The sequence below is a fragment of the Branchiostoma floridae genome, chromosome 15, assembly GCF_000003815.2.
Source record: "Branchiostoma floridae strain S238N-H82 chromosome 15, Bfl_VNyyK, whole genome shotgun sequence".
Taxonomy (NCBI): Eukaryota; Metazoa; Chordata; class Leptocardii; order Amphioxiformes; family Branchiostomatidae; genus Branchiostoma; species Branchiostoma floridae.
Window position 1 is genome coordinate 18,892,363 of NC_049993.1, and position 21,726 is coordinate 18,914,088.

Below are 21,726 nucleotides of genomic sequence, written 5' to 3' on the forward strand. Positions count from 1 at the left end.
GACCCCAACGGTCGTTTCGGATATCTAGGACTGACTTACTTCCGGGTATGCTACCCGGAAGTAAATAAATTTGGTCGCATCTTACTTTGGCACGGTTAATTAGCGCTAGAAAGCTGATAAAATGACGCAGATGAGTTGGAAATAAGTCAATTTGACTTAAGATTTTAAAGTTCAGAACATTTGAAATTTTGGCGCCATAACTTTACAATATATCCCTTTAAGGTCCCAGTCATACACTAACTTCAAGTTGTTAAAAGTCAATTGTGAGTGGTCAGAAAAAGCATAATGAATCTAAAATATGTAAATAAAATGAGTAATGACTGCCAAAACACTTAATGGGTAAATATGCATAAAATAACTGTTGGTACATATTAACCTTATACCAAATATGCACATAAGGGCCTTAATTGCATAACTGATATGACAATGCCAACTCTTATGTGGTGCATGATGGGAATTTAAAAAAATGTAAGTGTGCAAGGAATTTAATCACCATGCTTTAAGGAGGTATGTCCAGAAATGGGGTAAATGTACGAAGTTAGTGTGTACGAAGTTGTACGAACTTGTACGAAGTTAAAGGTAGATATAGACCGTAATCGGTAAACTTCGGAAGTTTTAGGTGACGTCATCTAACTTCGTACAGGTAGGCAGGGTTGGTGTACGATGTACGATGTACGAAGATAACAAATCTAACTTCGTACAGGTAGGCAGGGGTTGGTGTACGATGTACGATGTACGAACTTAACAAATCTAACTTCGTACAGGTAGGCAGGGTTGGTGTACGATGTACTATGTACGGAGTTAACAAATCTAACTTCGTAAAGGCAGGCAGGGTTGGTGTACGATGTACGATGTACGAACTTAACAGATCTAACTTCGTACAGGTAGGCAGGGTTGGTGTACGATGTACGATGTACGAAGTTAAAAAATCTAACTTCGTACAGAGGGGCAGGGTTAGTGTACGATGTACGATGAACAAAGTTAACAGATCTTCAGTACAGATGGTCAGGCTTAACGTTGTACGAATCGTTAGAGTCGAATTAAAAAAAATGAGAGGTCTTATTAAAACACCATATTGAACGATGAAAAAATTACAAACTTTGATAAATAAGACCTATATCTATGTTCATCAAGTGCATTGAAGAATGGTGATCACGTCAGAAATACAAAGTTGACAGTTCTAAGACCGTACAGAAGGCACTTGAATAAGTTTTAAATAATAAAAAATAACAAAATTTAGAATGATGGAAATAGTTCCCATAAATGTTATCGTTCTCACTAAGGCATAATGGTATACAACAGTCACAAAAATGCTACCTAATGTTAGTAAAAAAAAAAATGATCTTTACTAAAACTCATTTCATATAAGTCATTCTATAGGAACCTCTTACTTTTATGAGATGGTTGATTCTAACGTTATCTGGCCTAACACCACTGTTTGTTACCAATAGGGGTGTCAGGCAGGAGTGTAAACTAAGCCCTAGACTTTTTAATATTTTTATAAACGATCTAGTTCCGAGTTAGATGATACAGATTGTTCTCCACCCGCACTCAATAATTGGTGATCGATGATGTGCTTAACGCGTGGCTGACCATGTGCGATAGGTGAAAGTAGAATAGAATACTGCGTACGGAGTTAGCATAACCCACAGCATAGTCAAAACATCTTGACTTCGTACACCAGGCCCGACCCATATACGAAGATAGCATACCCACAAAATAGAAAACATTTTAACTTCGTACATCGTACTTCGTACATTAGGTCCGCCCCATGTACGAACTTAGCATAACCCACAAAATAGAAAACATTTTAACTTCGTACATCGTACTTCGTACATTAGCTCCGCCCCGTGTACGAACTTAGCGTAGCTACGTCACAGATAATTGTCAACGTTTCCCGAACTTTGCCGACAGCGGTTGTCGGAAGTTGTCGGAAGATAGAAGTTGTCGGAAATTACGTGTGACGTAGGCTGATCCGAACTTCGTACATTTCACCCATTTCTGGACATGTATGGCTTTAAGATATACGAAAGCACTATTATTAAATATTTCATGACAATATCAAAGTCAATTCAATATTTATGTAAAAAAGAGAGAATCTCAGTAAGCTGGCTGAAAAGATTGGAGAACATTCAGATTGAAGAAGGAATGTAGGACTGATACTAATATGGTAATTGTCTTGTTAATATGTTAACACAATTTTATTTACCCAAGAAATCGTCTTTCTAGTATTAGTATTAGGCTTGTATAAGTGGAAATCCTGGAAAGTTTGTGTGAGATTTTTTAACTTGTCGATGAGTGAAGAAAGGCTGATATCAGAAGTTGACAGTGCCAATTAACCAAGTTCCTCCTGACATATTCCTGTTTGACATTTCCTCGTCGCCATTTTGCGATGACGTATGAAGATTGATCAGACGGTTCTTCCCACAATTTTTCCTGTCATGGACAAAGAAATACCTGTACACTGCATCATGTAGGGTAACAGAGAAGGGGTTGATTTACTCACCTTAGTATGGTTGGTATCAATATACTTGTTTTCAGTCTGCGAACGCCTTTAATGTTTCAGAGGGTCCTTCAACTCAGCGCTGAGGTGGCTGGACTACCTGAGGTTACATAGAGACACTGGGTTCAGTTGACAGTGCCTAATGTGTTACATGCCCACATGTACAGGTGATACATGTGTGCCATAATGAGTTACATAACAAAATTTTTTGCAAGTACGGGGTTTACTATTTCTTAAATGGTGCTTTAGTTTGCCTTCAGCTGTGGCATTTTGTGTAATGTGTAAATTTTGTCACAATACATTATTATTAATATGCATACTCAAAAAAATTAACACCAATCATTTATAGGAACAAAATTGTGAAACATTTCTTTGGCAGTGCCATTTTTAAAATGGAAGATTCATGGGGCCTCTAAACTTTCAGGTAACTTTCTGCATCTAAACTCAAATATAACTATCAGTGGTAAACCTTTCTTTTCACAAGTATTTCTTAGTAGGGGGGTCATATTTGTAAACGACATATTAGACTCAGAAAAAAACTTCTTATCATATGTTAATTTTGTTACAAAATTTGGAGTAGTGTGTCCTGAATTTAAATAAATTTCTGCTATTCCCCCATTTTGGAAGGCTAAGATGAAACTGAATTCTCCAAGTTTGGGTGTCTGTCTTCCTGTATGTAGAAACATAGGCTGGCTTCATAACTGTAATAGTAATAAGTTTCTGTATTAATTCTCCATGAACGAAGCCAGTCTATGGGGCTCATCTGAAAGAATTAAACTTTCTTGGGAAGAGTATTTTGACACCCCACTACCATGGCAAAATATATAGTTTACCTTATAAACTTTCGATTGATTCATATACTCGAATATTTCAATATAAACTACTATTTAAATTTTTACCTTGCAATAAAATATTATATTTATGGGGTCTGATAGACTCCCCATTATGTAGCCTCTGTAACGAGGAAGAAGAAACAGTCGTCCACCTTTTTTGGGATTGTTGTGTAACTTCAAATTTTTGGCGTCAGGTGGACGAATGGTTTTTCAATATAAATGATACTCATTTGCATATTAATGCACTCAGTATAATTTTCGGCATTTCTAGTGATCGTTGCTCCGTTCTGTTGAATCTTATCCTGCTTTTAGGCAAAATATTTGTTTTCAAAAATCGTAAGCATTCTTTGAATTTGTTTGAATGCTTTCATATCCTATGTTTCATACTTTTATAAATTAGAAATAAACATAGCAATCCGGCAAGGCAAACTGCATAAACACAGGGGGAAGTGGGGAAACTTAAATAAATTATTTTCTGTTAGAACCTGATATCTTAAATAAATGTATAACGGGGGCCGCCCTAAGACGGTCCCCGTCGTAAGACGGTACGGTTTTTTTTGCTGATCTTATTATCCATAAGTACACTGTGTTAGTTGTCACTGACTATGCTGATTACAAAGGTAAAAAAATTAAACCAAGTCCATGTACACAGCTTTAATTTGCATTCCAAGTATACTTTAATATATTTCCTTCATGTTTTTTTTTTTTAAGAGCAGAATTCTAACAGTAATGTTGACAGTGCTGAATCACTGCGGTCACAGGCCTCTGCATATTGGCGGCTCGTGTAGCTAACTATACGAACTCATCCAAGCAGTCACACAACTGCATGATACACATAAATAAAGCTCCATAAAACACTATGAATATGGGTCTTCAAATGTTTGTTGAGTAGAAAACCAACCAAAAGGAAGCGACATAAACATTGTCACCATTGTACTCCCAAGGGAGTGTGGCCGTGAAGGTGGCAGACTAGAGAACGCTCCAAAGATTTATTTGACTGTAACAAATGATTCGTGCTGTCTATGAAAATAAGACTTGACAGAGAGATGTAGATGATATTTTCATATAATCAGACAGAGTTTTGTTGATGTTGGCGGTGTCTTTTTTTCGTAATGTTTTTTTTAGTCGGGCATTCACAATCAGTGCATTCAGCCCATTGCCCGTAAAACATCAGCTGGATTGTTCTAGGTACAGCCTTCCTCATGTGAGACAAGAGGTACATACAGTCACGATTTTACTGTCAAAAGAAAGCTAAAATATCATACTATTAATTTTTTTCTGTGTACTTAGATTTACCACTTATTTCTGAAGAGAGCAAAATTTAAAAAAAAGCGTACCGAGTTAGGCACACTGTCCAGCGTAGTACAAAATTGGAAGGTTACATACACGAAATTGTCTCTCAGTGTTTGCCGCTTGTAACACGCAGCGCGAAAGGTTCATGAACCACATGAATGCATTTCTTATTCAAGTATGTTGTTCAAATCTATGAGTAAAAAATTCAGTCATCAAAATTTGACCACTCTCAGGCATCTAGCGATGGAGCGCCATGAGTTTGAGCGCAAGAAAAAGCGTACCGTGTTGGGGCACCTCCCGTTAGTAATGTTGTTGAATGAATATGGGCAAAGGGGTTTAGGACAAACATTAACTGTTGTTACTGGTTTTTGCTTTTATTTCGTGGTTTTTACATGTGCTTTGTTAACGTATTTGTAGCTGCCATGCTTTCTTTTTGTTGTTTGTTTTGCAAAAAGTAATAAAGAAGGATTAAAAAAAAATTTCAGGTAACACCACAGATGTATGTAATATGTATGTAATGTATATAGATGGCATATTAAGTTCCAACATTACGCTGCATTGTCGTTGCACATAATGAAATCATTACAAACTTACGAGTGACCGTGCAGCTCATTCTGCATGGTCCCAAACCATTTACCATAGGACCACTCACTGCACGATCCCACAAACCTTTGGGTGCTTGTGGTAATTATAGCCCTAATCTTGTAATTGTTAGCCTGGAGTCCAGCATTGTTCGTTTTGTTCCGCTCCCAAAGGCAGGACTCCAGGCTAGTAATTGTTTCCTCTTTGTCAGGTTAACACAAGCACTATTTGACACTTGAAATCTCCTTCCAAGTATTCTAATGTATGAGTTTTTTTGATATCCTTTAAACTTAAGTAAGATTTTTGACTTGATAACAAAACAAGTTAATATCAGAATGTGGCTGACCTGTATCAACCAAGTTCCTTCTGATATGTTCCTGATATGTTCCTGTTCCACTTCCTCATTGCCATTTTGGTGTGACGTTTGAACTAAACATTTGATTGCACAATCTTGACAACTACTCTTTTGGACAAAAGATATCAAATATGATGTAGGGTCACAGAGAAGGAATTGATTGACTCACCTCAGTATGTGTAATGCCAGTATGCTTGTTTTCAGTCTGCAAACTCCTTGAAGTCTCAGTTTGTCTTAAGTGTGTCCTTCAACTCAGTGCTCAGGTGGTTGGACTACCTGAGGTTACATAGAGACACCGAGTTCAGTTGACTGTGTGTTAATGTGTTACATGCCCACAGGTGATGTGGTATTTAGATGTGGCAGTCGTCTGAGCATAATGAGTTGTTTGGGACACATTGTAAGTTTACAGTTAAATTTTTTGGCAAGTATATACTATTTTATATACATGCATGCTATGGCTTACAATTTCTTGAAGGGTGCTGCAAAATGCCTTCAGTTGTAGCGCCCTGTACAAAAAGAGGTCACAGAATTATGCAAACTCCATGTTTAATGCTAATCTTTTAAGAACAATTTTGCAAAATATTTATTGTGCTGAGGGACTTTTAAATTCCCCACTATTTCCTTCAGGCTCCCACAATGCTTGTACTAGTTCTTGCCATGATTTAGTATAATAGTTGTTTCCTAGTTGACTTGTCATGTGGACAAAAGTACTATCTTAGACCTTGAACCCCCCCCCCCCCCCAATAAAGCGAGCAGTTTATTATTGGACTGAGCAGAGCACTTTGGAAAAATGCTTGTAGTCTTTTACAGCTTAAACTTACCTTTAAGCTAATAGTATCTGATATTTTGTGAAAAACTTCTTTGGTACTCAACATATCATATTGATCCCAGTGGGGGTCTTCGAGCCTCGTTAAAAGTAAAAAAAAATCTTCAGATGTATTGACTCTTAAGATCTTGAGATTTTTCATGAGAATCTTGAGATCATTGTATTAAGTCTCAAGATTCTTGAAAAAGATCTCAAAATTTTTTCCAGAAAGTCAGGCAGTGTAGAGGGTGCAGAAAAGTTCCAAAGCCATGACTCATTCTCATATGGACAAAAGGCTCCTGGGCGGTACCTTAAACAGACTGTTGCAAGGGTCAACGGAAGGTTACATTCATGCCTTTAAATATCAGAGTTACCAACCTAGGATTGATATATTCAAAAATTCGTACTTTACCAGAACTATCGTAGAGTGGAATTTGTTATCACCAAGTACAGTAGGGGCATCTTCTCTGGGTAGTTTTAAAGAACGCTTGCAGATAGATGTGCAAAAGTTAGATGTGACGGGTCGTTCAGTGTAGTATAACCAGCTGCTGCCGCACCGCGTGCCTGCGAAGCTGCTGTGTAACGCCAAGCGGTTATACCGGCTATATTGATACAGATTATGACAGATACATGTGCATTAAGACGCACCTATGTCAGACCAAGCCGCTTCACACATCTTCGATATAATTAGAAAGATAAACATCACAAAATATAATCTACTTCAATCGTCCTGTCCGTGAGCTTTGACTTGATGACAAAACCGTCCTAAGGACATATTAACTTTGCTGGTTTTCAGCAGGGTTGACACCAGCAAAAGTGCTTGGAGGGTCTCAATGGGCATAAATCATATTGTTTAGACCCAGACTGACAGATCACTGATTAAATGTAGCTTACAATCGGCTTTGGCTTAATTTGGCCCTTTGTTTTGTTTTTTACCACTTTATAATCGTCACTACGTTGCGTGATGAACTAATTAATCTTTTAATCGAATGATCGCTATTTTTAAGTATTTTTCACAGTGTAGCTCCCCAAGTTGCCAGTTCCCTCCCCCTTTCCCAATTATACAAACTTTCCTCCTCCAGAGTGATCGGCGAACAGGCAAGCACAGAACAGACTGTTTAAGCCTTCACCAGGCCTTCCTAAGGGGGTATGGATCGTAGAAATCCGCAAAAAGGGGAATATTTAGACAGAGAGCTTTGTTCTAACATTTTTCCTGTTTGACATTTCCTTGTCGCCATTTTGTTGTGACGTATGAACCAAACATTTGATAGACCCATTCCAACTATTTCAGCTCACATGGACTAAATCTTCACCTGGTAACTTGTAGGGTAACAGAGAAGAAGTTGATTGACTCACCTTAGTATGGAAGGAAATATTCAGTCTGCAAACTCCTTTAAGTTGCAGAGAGGTTGTCGTAACTGACTGTCTTTCAGTGTGTTCTTCAACTCTTCGCTGAGGTGGTTGGACTACCTGAGATTATTTTTATGGCTTTGAGTTTGGGCTGAAATGCCCACAGGTGATACCTGTGGTAGTTACTCGTTCCAACTGTCTGAACATAATGAGTTGTTTTTGTCTGCACTGCATGTCAGCTACCTTGGAGTTAGTCATTTTGGAGTTAGAATAGGCCTGCCTTAAATCTCTGGCACAGTTGATGAGCTTCAGCCATATTTTTTTATAGCTAGAAGTTTGCAGAAATTTACAATCGCCTGGTAGTTGAGCATATTCTTTGGCTGAGAATCTCCCCCCATACATTGGATGGGGCCAGTGACCTTTGAACAATTGGCTGTTCTCTGTATATAATACTCTCCAAGCAGAGGTTAGGCTCTGGCTGTTTTTAATGCGCCTAGCATGGGAGCCACCCTTTTGGCTTTAGTAAGCTCTCTTGGCATGGGAAGCCACAGAAAGTGCATACTTAGCTAAAAAGGCCTGAGCACCGGCATGCTAAGAACAACCAAGAAAACATACTAAAAGCTACAATGTAGAAAAGGCGCGCGCGCCCTGGGGTATGGCTCTAGGAGTAACTGAGAGAGCATATTAAAGCTGAAAAGACTGGTACCAAAGCTATCTGGGATATCAAATGTTACCAAAGTTGTTGATAGAGATGAATGCAGTTACAGTTATGATAATGTACAACAGTTACTTTAACTACAATGTACTTATGATTCAATTAGAAAATGGAAGGTACAGATTTCCACTAGATGCTCTTTTTACTAGCCTGTGTTTACACAAGCTCTCGCCGGCTGGGCTTAATGACCCCCCCAATCTTAGGGCCGGCCGCTAGGGGCGCGATTTTAGTCAGGCTACTCTTTTTACTTGAATGTTCAGTACAATAAATAACCATTAAATGGAATGTGCTCCCCCTCTTTTATCCCCCAGCAGCCCTGTGTAAGGAGGGAGTCCATCCAGCCCCCACCCCCCTCTCCTGTCAGCTGGGACGAGTACGTCACCGCACCTTCTGGAAGGTCAGAGGTCACATTTAAGATCCTTAAACAATGTCTGGTACTTTTTATTGGGGAATGAAAAGCTATGATCTGCATGCTCTGATAATTTTATAATATCTTCATTTTATAGTGCAGAGGTTTAACATGTAGCTCATCAGTCTCGGTATGCTTACTTTAAGTTTTTTTTTTTACTAAGTGGGTTTACACTAATGTCTTACATTGAAGGGAAAAGGCTCATTAAGATTTTTGACATCGTCTTTGCATCGTTCTCAACTGGGATTTTGTCCCTTTCTTTTTATAATTGACTACACTTCAAACTAATAGTTGGGTGTCCTTGCAAGTTGGTCCTTGCAAATTAAAGCTCTACATGATTTACTGTTCCCTAATGGTGTTAACTGTAGATTGTTGTTCATTGCAACAGGGTTATACGATTGGGGATTATTGGCTTTATTTCTATTCTTACCTGTTGTAACAGGTGGCCACACCTGGGCAGACCCATGGTCGTCAAGGAGACCAGGAAATCTCTCAAGGCAACTGTTGCCATGGTAACTACTTCTCTCAATGTTGTCTAAATGTAAAACTATGTAATGTCAATTCCTAGCGTCAGACATAGACAGCATAATACAGTCTGTCCTTCAACAGTTGTAGCTCAGGGGATACTTACACAGATCTGCTTATATTTGAAGTGTTTGTTTTTCTTCCTTCTTGCTGCAGAGTGAAGAGTTTCCTATCAGACTAGACAGGTACGTTATGATAAGTTTTTCCTCCTTCTGATCCCTCTTGTAAACAAAATTATCATACATGTACATGTATGTAAGTCAAACACACAAATCTAAACGTAACATTTGCTGTAAGGTCGCTTTTGTCTTCTTTGGAATTATAGAACTTTTTGGTTTGATTATGCTGCATTATTTTTGTTTTGAACTGTAGATGAAATTTTGAGGGTTATAAATTGTATTCAGGACAGACTCTGATGGTGTTCTTTTAAAGATCCTCTCTCCCTTTAAACGTCAACACACGACTGTACATGTGTGTTACTGTGAGTGCGTGAATTCTATTGATAGGTTATTTGGAGGAAAGACCCCATTAATTTCTCTCCTCCTGCTGCAGGTTGCTGGATGTTCTGGAGATCATCGCTCCCTTTAAGCACTTCCTGAAGCTGAGAGAGTTCATCCAGCTGAAGCTGCCGTCAGGATTCCCTGTCAAGATAGGTCAGTCTTCCCAGCATGCTTTGGTTTGAGAAAAACTTTGGCAAGCTCATCATAAGTTCAATGATTCATTACCTTATCTAAGGAGTCAAGCAAATTGTTTCCTCCTCTTTGCTTCTGTCAAAGTAACGTCTTGAAAGACTAATAAGGGATGAATAAATCTGGTCTGTGTGGACAGGAGTTCACTATAGACAGGATGTTTGTCTCAGTGAGAAAAATTCTGGTCACATTGAAATTCTAGTTTTATTCTAAGCATGAATACCAGTCCCAAAGTGCTTCTGAGATTTTCTTGCCATTTGAACCGCCGTTTTTTTGTATATTAAAAATGCTTCATATATAGGTGAAGTGGAGGATTTTTTATATTTCATTTGGCAACCTTTGAGAAACTCTTACCATGCATGTGTCTGAAACATCATCAGTCGTTTTCAAGTTTGTCTTGGAACACTGTGTATGATTGTCTTGGAACTGAAGTCGGTCCCTTGTCAGGTATTAATTTCATGCTGACTAATTGGAGGTAATGCTCCAGTGGAAACAGGAGGACTTATTAATAAGTCATTTGGCAACCCTCAAGAAACTGTCCTTAGGTACTGGCCCATTTGTCTGAAACATGTTGTCTTTCAAATTTGGGAAGTCTGATTCCATTTTGTGTTCAAACTGCAATTGTGCCAGAACTGAAGTCAACCCCTATCAATTTGATGGTGGCTAATTGGAGCCTGAATGCTCCAGTGGAAACAGGGAGACTTCTGTCCATGTCTAAGTAATTGGCACCTGCAGCAGAGTGATCCACATTCCTGCTGACTGTGAGGTGGTTAGTGAGAACTGTGAACCCAGACTACAGGAAACATGGTCTAGCTACATGTATGGCTGATTACTGAGATCAGCTGGGGATGGCAGTTGGAACAAGCCTAGAAGTGTAGTAAGGCCAAGGTAACTACTTACCAGGCGGGTTTGCGGAAACGGCTGCCCGGTCGGTCGACGGAAACGGCTGCCCGGTCCGGTCCGGAGGTTGGTTTTGGGGGTTTCAAGTATACCAAATGTAAACAAGATGGCTTGCTATCGCAGCAGTATTTAAGTGCATTTCTCGTGTAGGCTGTAAGTAGCGCTAATATCGTAAACATTACCGTAATTTCGGAAATTCGAAAACACAAACACGGCGTAATTTCGAACTTTGTACACGTTTTCGGTGAACACCAGATCTTGGTGCTACCAGCTCATTAACGCTAATGACGGTCGATATTGAGCCGCGCCGTGTCCTCACCGTAAGAACTGATTTGCGCCTTGATTTTTGTTTCAAAAATGTAATCCCCAACACTAGTTTTATAGTAATATACTCTGGAATGGGAAACTATAGGTTGGATTGATTTGATTCATCGGAAGTTTTCGGCATTCCATGCGGCACACATTAACGTTAGGTCGTTGACCCCGAAATACGCAGTGCGTGTGGCCACGTTGATGTGTGAGGCGCTTCTAATAGGGGACAGTAGTAAACTTAATTATTACTTGTTCTTCGGAATAGCTTTAGACAAATAAGATGTGGCTATTGATCAGAGTATGAGTCATTCGTGTTCAAGATTAATTGCTAACTAAGAATTTTTCTCGAGCCGACCGTGGCCACGTTGTTTATGATATTATGATAATATCGGGTGTATTTTTGCAGCTAGTAGGTACCCAAAGTGTAATGAGGCTGTTTAACATGGTCGTGGCACCTCCTCGAGCACGGGACCCCCGTTTTACGTCCCTCCCGGAAGACGATTTCGTGGAAAGCTTCGTGAGGCTACAGCAATCCGGACGTCCTTGGTTGGGGGACTCCCATCCAAGTACTATGCGGACCGCGTGTTGCTTAACTTCCGAGATCGAGGGATCAGGTGTACCAACGCGCCACGCGGCCGTTATATCGCGGTGTTATTTGGGCTCTAGCCGCTCTGCTGATCTGAGATTGGATGGGATTATGCTGAGTTTCAGTGCTTTGACCACGAACACATTTATTAAATCCTTGGTTAAATCTTTACGATCTTTATTATCTTATCATTCCCGACATGTGAGAAGATAGTATCGTGATCAATCAAAGAATTGTAGTGGGGGAAATCTTCAGACACTGGTGAAATCGCCATTTTTATCTTTCAAGAATTCAATGTTCGATGACAAGTTTGCTTACGGGGAGGAAAGACTACGGCGGAGCCATTTTCGTGTGAAGTAACAAAATTATGTGAAAACATTGTACAGGATTAATATATAATTGACTACATTAGTTTAAACCAGAACCTGACACAAAAAAATTGAATCCATGCGCTTGTAAATGTACATTTTAGTATTAATTTAACTAAATTTGAATTCTTTTACAGTTCTTAGACATAGTTTCTCCTCGGACATGTCAGACAGCTCGGCGCGGTAGTGCTGTCAAAATTGATCGATTTTTGTCGCTGGCGCCCGTGGCACATATGATATACTAGATCAAAGGACCGCCACCCTGTACAACCTTGACGTAGCAAACTTCTGACGTTCTGTACTGGGGGACGTTCTAATAGCAGCAGCTGGGGACAATCTTACCAAGAAATGTCAACTTAATTTTTTTTTCAAAAGATAAGTAAATTGGCCAGCTTCCTTTGAACATTTAACAACATTACATCTAACAACCGTTATGGAATATTTAAGTAGGCATTTTGTTTACTTCACTTACACTGCTGTATGTAATACTCGAAACCCCCAAAACCAACCTCCGGACCGGACTGGGCAGCGGTTTCCGCCGACCCCTTACCAGGCACGTGTATTTCATTGTATGTGAGGAATAGGCAAATGCCCTAGGCCTGCATGTCTCCCCTGTTTCTTGGTAAGGCGTAGGCAAGCCATTTTGATTTCTTCATAACTTGTAGGAAAGCCATCTTATTCACCTAACTCATAGCAGGGTGGTCAAACTTTGTCTCATTGCCTCCCTTGAACTTAATGTGAATTACATAGGAGTTATCCTGAATTTGGCAGTAAGTGTAGACAGGAAACCCCCATGTGAGCCCTCAGTGATTTGTCCAAGAATCAGCTGGGATCTTTGTGTCCATCACCAAATTAAGAAAGCTATTGGCAGCTGTTGAACAATCTTAAAGGATTTGAAAGATGCAGGAAGGAATTGTTGAAGGGGACTGACATTATATTAGTAACACTCAAGATAAGCACATTTTCAGTTCTTTGGATTCTGTATACACAGTATGTTTCAAAACTATGTGTACATAATCTCTTTATTTTTCACTCAAGGACTGGAAGAGTGGCCACTTAATTATGTGTGGATCATTAGCAAAATAACCAATGTCCAACCACAAAAAGGTATACAAGTCTGTTGTACCAAGTATAGAGATAACCTCCTTGGTTGTATGGGTCCAAATGTACGTCTAAATGAAAAAAAATTAAGTCCAAATTTTCTTCTGTTACAGAAATCCCGGTCCTCCCGACCATCACAGCCAAGATCACTTTTCAGGACTTCCAGGCGAGAGACTCTGACTTTTACCCAGAATCCTTCTTCCACATCCCCAACAACTTCAAAGAAGACCCTAACAGGTTTCCTGACTTGTGATCAACTTTCACCCCTGTGGAGCAGTGGACCTGCCCAACATCTGCCTTCTTCTGTCTCGGTCTGGACTGGTCTATTTATGGAAAAAGGGCTGGTTGGTTGGTTGGTTGTATCATAGTTTTGTCCCCTATTGTTTTTGTTGTTTTTTTGCAATGTGAAACAGGACTATAGAAATGATAATTATATTATCCTCTTCATTTTCCAAGTCAAACTACTTGCAGAAAAAGGAATCTTGGGCCATGCAAATGATGCTTCCAACAGTTTCTTAACCAGAGATTAAGGTTGAAATACAAAATTACTGAATGTATCCAAAATATTTCTCAAGTTAACATGTACAGATGTGCATTTTTAAAGGACACAGAATTCTACCATTGCTTTATTGTTGTATTTAGAATTGTGCAAAAAAGTTGAATATGTTTAATTAACCCTTCCCTGCTGAGTTATGCTATATCATGATGCACACTAAGCAGATGCAGGGTTAACCACAGAGTCAAGCTTAAGTTTGACCACAAAGTGCCATGACTTTGTATAGGAAATATTGTGTTGTACATATAATATCTGAATACGTCTGACTTAACGTTTAACTTTAATGTCTTAAGATTGTTAAAGAGGTTTTAAAAGGGCAGGGATTGATGTCTGTGGTGTCTGTGTACAATTTGGTACAAGAAGGTGATTGCTGAGCATGTGACCAATGCATGTACCCAAAAGGCATATGAAAATTGGATTTGTGTATACAATATAACCCTTGATTTTACAATCGGAATATGATGACTTAAAGACAACAAAACAAAACAAATGTTTAAGTATTAAGTTCTTTATGTTTGAAATTTGTTGATATGTCAAATATTTGGCTGCCCAGTGGTCAGTCAGCAGTCGCAGAAAGTGGGTGTTGGTGTTGGGTGCGGAAGGGTCGGGCTGGCAACTTTCAACCTACAAAAAATGTAATTTGTGCCTACTAGTAGATGAAATATTCAAGGTGGAAACTGTAAGATATCATGCCTTATATGAGACACAAGGATGACATGTGTTGGGAGAGATATAAACTGCAGGGGTTATGGTGTTTAAGATTTACCCCTTAAACTGCCAAACCTGGATATTTCCAGGATAGCGTATTCCCCCGAAGTTGCACAAAAACCGGAAGTTAGGGACATCAGCCTTGTTCGGGGGGTTCTTTTTGGAGGTCAGCAGCCGACCCTGGCACTGATAGCATTTTATAGTGCTGAAACTCTGTCAGTTTAAGGGTTAAGTACTGTTTGAAGAGATGATGTCACTGCAGCAACAAGTCTGTATATATATTGTACATCTGTTGTATGTAAGGTTATGACAAAGGCTCCAAATGAAACTTCATGTATTACTGAATGAAGAAGTCAAGCACATTAAGTTTTCATATGAAGATTATCTTTCACTGGTTTGTGAGGGAATCCAGTTTTGAAATTCCAAACTTTGAAGTTTGTAATTCTATCTCCAGCTACCTGAAAGCAATCAAAATTCACCTGACAGGTAGAAAAAATGGCTTCTATCAAACACCAACTTCAGCTTGTTAAGAAAAAAGAAATACAGCAAATAAGCCCATCACTGATGTTATATAAAACACCATTTGGATAAAGAAGACATAGAATATACTAGATGTTTTGGACAACCTATTGTAGCAGTTGGTAAGCTCTTAAGAAACTTTTAAGATTTGATAAAAGGTTTATCTAAAAGATTTGATACAGGTGATCATAACTGTGAGTCTTGTGTACACATAGTTCAGAGAAAGATTGAATATATGCATCTCTACAATGTTCCATGATAGCCTTCTTAGCAGGCTCTACGACTCTTGCTTTTTGGGGGCCTGTGTGTGTAATGTGCTTTTGCTAATGGCAATTGTCAGGATTAGTTCACAGTATTCAGTTTTTTGTGGGAAGTTGACCATGCCTAAGCATTTTTTTTTCAAATTTCCTTTTGAAACACCAAGATTAAGCACAAGCTCTTAAGGGGCAACACACTCTGGAAAATGGAGTAATGAGAATTGATCTGCCATCAGAAATAAAGCACAATTTATCCTGAATAGCCTGAATTGTAGAGCCTGCTATAACTTAGTATAAGGAGGCTATTCCATGACATAATGTCATGTATCTACCTCAGACAGGATTGTATGTTGACATCTCTTAGCCTGGGTGCCATCCTCCGTAGTAACCACCAACTCAATCTTAATCAACAAGCAAAAAAGTTGCAGCAGAGGATGTTACCCAGGCTAGCTATCTCTGAGCGCTCTGCAGATATCGATGTAGAAAACAACATGTACTAGCCTGGGTGCCATCCTATTTGGTTGATTGGGGCTGCCATACTCAAAAGAGCATGCATGGGCTTGAGCCTTAGCTGGTGGTGTATGCATGGGAGCCCAGGGGAGCTAGTATTGCAGCCCCAATATGGCAAATGTCACATGTCCAAAGTGGGGCCTGGCCGGGCTGTTTCTGGAAACGAAAAATGTAGAATCTGATGTAAAATTATACACAAATATTGTACACAAATATCATTTCTCTTTACGTCTTGTGTAGTTTGATGTCTTTTGTATCATACTTTTTGTTCCCAAAAGCTGCCCGACCGGGCCCCGGTTTGGAAAGGTAACCCAGGCCTAAATAGCTTATTATTGGCACCAAGGCACTGTACATGTGTACAGTACTACTTGTATGTATATCATTTGGCATGTCAATTCCTGTCTGCTATATAATTGTTCTAGACTAAGAATGTTGTATCATTTTTATTTTTGTTGGGCATTTTAAATTTAGTTCATCAAGATATGTGTATTTATGTTTACTGTTAGTGCATAATTTATTATGTTTATCCATGAAATGGGAAAGATGGAAAGATATAGAATGCAGGTGTTTTTGTTTTATTTTATTTTGTTTGGCTCATCAATCTCATGTTGTATGTAATTCTTTGTAAAAAAAGCTCTTCCAAGTTTCTTTGATTGAACTCCAAAATTTGCATGGATTTTTCCACACCAAAATGTTTGCTTTGAATTATGCGATATAGTTACATTGGCAATTTACTTTTGGCCAATGCTTCCATCAGGCAACAATGTACGAAGAAATGGTACCTAATGGGTCTCGTGTTTTAGCATGCATTTGGTTTTAAGAGCTCAGGGGCCTTACTATGTGTACTTCACCTTTGAATAATGTACATGTATATTTAACTACTGCTTCATTGTCAACTTTTTGTGGGTTAATTGTCTAATGCATAATATGTACATTTTGAAGGGTTATATCAGCAATAAAAATAAAAAGAGAGGAATTGCCTGTTTTACCAATTTATTTTGGTTTTCTTTGTAGAGTAAGATACATTTCGCATTAGAGCGTACTTCCCTTGTGAAGCGGTGCTTTTTGTTTCTTACCCTCAAAACCATGCAAAACAAGAGTTCAGAGACCTCATACCTGCATAAAATATTCAGTTTTTTGTAAAATTCTTGTTTGATCTTGTCTCATTGATTATGCAAATACCGCTGTAGTAAGCGTGCATGTATATCTTTTTTAAATGGTGGTCTTCCCTAAAAAAAAAAATACATTGGGCATGTGACTAGTCCAATTAACCCTGCCCGCAGGAAATCGACCCGCCGTCCCAAAGTCCAGCCGCCGCCGCCCCAAAGTCCAGCCGCCGCCGCCCCAAAGTCCAGCCGCCGCCGCCCCAAAGTCCAGCCGCCGCCGCCGCCCCAAAGTCCAGCCGCCGCCGCCCCAAAGTCCAGCCGCCGCCCCAAAGTCCAGCCGCCGCCCCAAAGTCCAGCCGCCGCCCCAAAGTCCAGCCGCCACCCCACAGTCCAGTCGCGCCCCACAGTCCAGCCGCCGCCCCACAGTCCAGCCGCCGCCCCAAAAACGCAGGAATGGGATCCTAGCTAGCAAGCCTACCAACCCGCCCCCTTTAATTTCCAACAGAGAAAGTGCTCTCATGCTTTTACATACTTTTTGTGGCACAATTCATGATAGACGAACACCTATTATTGATTTAAACCATTGATTTATGCCAGTTTATTTAACAAACAACAAAATTTTGTTGGCCTTTCAAACATATGATAAATTTTGACAACAGTCAGTCCTCTTGATTGTAAGTTTTCAATGAAGCAATCTCACATAAATTATTCTAATCCTCAAAGAGACCTCTATCAGGATGAAATGATATTGCAGGAAACTGCAGAACAATGGCTGCATTCGCCTTGCAAAGTAAAAGTGGTATCTAAATCGCCTGCCCTTCCAATATGTTCTACTATGGAATTCTAAAAGAATGAAAATATCGTCACGTCACAGATACGATATTCCCGAGCATTTCAAATCCAACTTCACATCGAAATTCATATGTTAACGTTCATCTAATGATATGATACCTTTTATGGCTTCTTATCGTCCTAAGTGTAGAGTGTTATTAAAGCTGCCGGGCGTCATGTAAAAGCTGAAGTTGTCCTGATACGTCAACGTCGACACAAAGGAAAACATTCCTGTCCTTGGTGCTGAACACAAACCATACGCAGGAAAACGCCCCTGCCCTTGGTGCTGAACGCCACCAGCATACAATAATCGCCGAAACAAGAGAGGCAGAACTGATTTCCCGATTGCAGTGCCTTCACGTTTAGTTGGGTGGCGCTTTATTGGTACCGTGTCACGGTCAGGGGCACCTTGATTGCTAAAAGCTGGGCAGACGTGAGTGCCTGCAGTACCTTCACCCGTCACTTTATGGGCGCTTTATGGGCGCCGTGTCACAGCCAGATGCAGCCTTTGTGACGAGGAATGGAGATGATTTAAAGGTGCGTAGCGGGATTGGGAATAATAAGGTAGCCGTCTAGACGAATAAAACTTCTGTTCCGTGCTCCAAAAGGCAGTTTCAAACGCTGTAAGCGATGTTGTGAAATTGCCACGGTATTTTCGACCAAAAACGAGTAATAGAAACACTAAACGGTGAGGATTAACATCAATAGTAAGCTGGAATCGCAAAGAACTATACAACATTGTCTATCGCTCACAGTAATTAAGGATTATGGCTGTCCACAGATGATGTTTGCTCTCAGGCCGTCTCCATTTGAGAAGATAAGCTCCTTAGCTGTTCGGCTGACAAACTGCGACACTGTTTGAGTATCACGTGCCGTTGAAGGAGGTCAAAGGTTAAAAAGTTTTGCCAGGTGAGTTGGCGGACGTGAGCTTCGTGTCTTCCGTGAATAAAACACGGCTGTTTTAATGCAAAAGGGAGAAGGCTCGGGTATCTGTAGGTTTGTATCGTTTTGTTCTCTTCATGATCATGTACTAATGTAGCACCAGGTGTCCTGAGGTATATACATATTTCAGATATTCTGATGTTCAAAAAATCGTAGAAGGCCCGGTCTATAACCGTGAAATGTGTTTTTTTCATGTGGTAGTATTATGCTACCCCGTGGAATTATGAGTGCTGATGTTACATGTAAGCCTGTGCGCATATTACAAGGGTTGTTGTTGCTGTCGTTTTCAGTTCTCAGTAACATAGCATTCATACGGTGCCTATCAAATCTTTGTCAACCTTGTGAATATCTTTTTTTTATATTTCTGTAACTGAATCACATGGACTATGAGTGCTGTGAAAACTAGCGTTGTGGATACTGTAATAGTACTTTGGTATTCCTATTATTTACAGGTACAGCGATTGATAACGTTATATGCAACCTTAATTATGATCACCTGTGTTGCAGATGTACATCAACATGATTTACCCAGATGCCGTCATTTTTGTGTCTGGACCACAAGCTGAAGATGCATTAGCGCTGTGAACGTGGCATAATAACTCATAAGCACAATGAGTGAGAAGTTTTCACGTGTCAAAAGTAACCAGTTTCTAATATGCCGACGAAAGAATGCTCCACAAATGGAGTGTTTATGTGTACACCTTAAAGTTTGTTTTTTTGTTTCTCCAACTTGAGTATTGCAAGACGATTATCTCAGAGGGGAATGTGGTACATATTTTTATTTCCTGTATCTAATTGTAATTCTGATGTTATTTCAGTAACGTTGTAGCATATATCTGTACACAATTCGGCTAAGTATGCATGTGTAACGTTATTAGTACAGTAAGTAAGCTTAAGGTCGTAGAAGTCTAGTTACAAAATATCTAGTGTTAACCGATGTAAATTTTGTATCTTTATAAATGTTAGGCTAAAGACTTTGTACATATGTCATGAACATGTTGCTTTGTCTATGTTTAGAGCAATGTTGATTTCAGTGTACATACATTGGATAGTCGGATTTGTAGCATTTATGTTGCATTTATGTAAGAATGGAATTCAGTTTCTATTCTATTCTATTCTTGTCCATGCCTGGCTTTTTGAATAAAGGAAACTTTTCCGCGATCTGCTTCTCCGTCTTTGTCTTTTCATTCTCATGGGAGATCCTGCCAAGAAGCAAATTAATAGGTCCTGGAATAGTTTTGGTCACTACTCATAGTTTGCAAGTTAGCAACCAATGTATTCAGATTAATTACACTCACCTGTGGTACAGGTGTATATGAACATAATTTACCCAAATGGTCTTTTTTAGTGTCAAAACCACAAGTGAAAGATGCATTTTGTATAGGTACTGTAAAGATTTGGTGGGGTGTAGGGGGGCTGGGGTGACAAGAGGATCGAACAAGGAGTTTCCATTTAATATTAAACTTTGTACTGAGGGGAGGGCTAGAAGAGTCAGGGAAATTGTGGGAAAATGAAGTTGAAATGAGTAAATTTGATTACATTTGTATTAATTCTAGCATAATGCGACATTGTGTTACGTGACATCTTGCGGCATAGCCTGGCGTGGCCAGACCAGCCGCGAGGGTACCACGGAGGTCCCTAGTTTCTTGAGACACTACATTCCCAGATAGAGAACTAGCGATCTCCTAAGCCATAGGACAGCTCATCTTAGCCGTCCAAGGCTCGCACGTGCCAACCCGCTTGGGCTGACGCCTTCCCCCGAAAAACGAGAGGCTGTCATTCTAACTGAGATAAAGCAATGAACGACATAATTCATCAAATCTGTGTCTAAAGCCCATTGGAACTCCGTACAACTTTTACTTGTGGTCCAAAATCTACAGAGAAATCAGAATCCCTGCTCCTTCATGTAGTTTTACTGTTATATAATCAAAATATGAAATATACGCAGTCCCCCCGCCCATGATATAATTTCTCGTTCTCTATAAAGATATAGAATTGATGTATTTCTCATATATTTTACTTTATTCTGGTGCTTTTTGTGTGCACAGAGCTACCTGGGTAAATTACAATAATCTGCCAATACACCTTGATTAATTCCACCTGTTGGTATCAGGTGAAGAAACATGAGGCAATATATTATAATTAACCAGTGTTTTTCCGAATTACACTTCATACCTTGAAGTGTCCACTCTTCTTCTGCATGTTCATACAACCTACGTCTTTAGCTCGAACAGTTAGATATAAGTTTTCTTAGAAACTATTGACATCTCAACGCCTATTGAAGGTCATTGAGAGCCTTGTCGTGCGTTTTCTGCTTCTCTGGAAAACGTCATGATTTGGCATCCCTTTTGTATTGCTGCCTGACGACCTGAAGTGGTACTGCAGCTTATACTTAACTACTTACCACCATGTATTGATGTAGTACGCACAAAGATACTTCACATTTCGTCTTTCTGCAAGAGCTGCATTCTCACATATTAGGCAGTTGGCAATGGGTAATATAAGAGCAATATGCATTATCAAATACCAATGTGTACTTTGAAAGCTGCAAGATTAAGATTAAGGACACCTTATACTTTTAAAATCTTGTGTCATTGCATTTATTTCTCGAAGATTAGGCAACTGTCTTCACATAATCTGGCTGGAGTGCTTGTCAATGTTTAATCGTCATGATGATGACCTACTATAAAAGGTGAAATATTTGCAGTGGTGCATTTTTTTTTCAGTGATCATGACACCAGGAACTTAAAGCCAAGGATGTTATCTAATGTCCTTGTTAAAACCGACGCCAACATTTCCCATCTTACAAAGTAAAACATTGCAAGGCGGTCTCAACTGCAAACTTAAAGCTATGGTACCAGTACACACTCCATTTTCTCCAGCGATATTAAATCTCTGTGAACATTTCACCTTTTACAGTAACTTCAAAGTCATCCAAGAGACGGGAAAAGAAGACAAAAGCACAGAGGCC

The 21,726-nt window shown here is 39.5% G+C and overlaps 1 protein-coding gene across 1 annotated transcript in view; it reads left to right on the top strand.

The window, feature by feature from the left end:
• LOC118431622 (ankyrin repeat domain-containing protein 13C-like) overlaps nucleotides 1-17,447 on the top strand; it is a 27,851-nt gene extending 10,404 nt beyond the window's left edge. Inside the window, exons 3-7 of the mRNA XM_035842864.1 lie at nucleotides 8,748-8,833; nucleotides 9,288-9,357; nucleotides 9,527-9,555; nucleotides 9,923-10,046; nucleotides 17,160-17,447. Of these exons, the coding sequence (XP_035698757.1) occupies nucleotides 8,748-8,833; nucleotides 9,288-9,357; nucleotides 9,527-9,555; nucleotides 9,923-10,046; nucleotides 17,160-17,447 (597 nt within the window). The remainder of the gene's footprint in view (nucleotides 1-8,747; nucleotides 8,834-9,287; nucleotides 9,358-9,526; nucleotides 9,556-9,922; nucleotides 10,047-17,159) is intronic.
• Nucleotides 17,448-21,726: the final 4,279 nt, after the last annotated feature.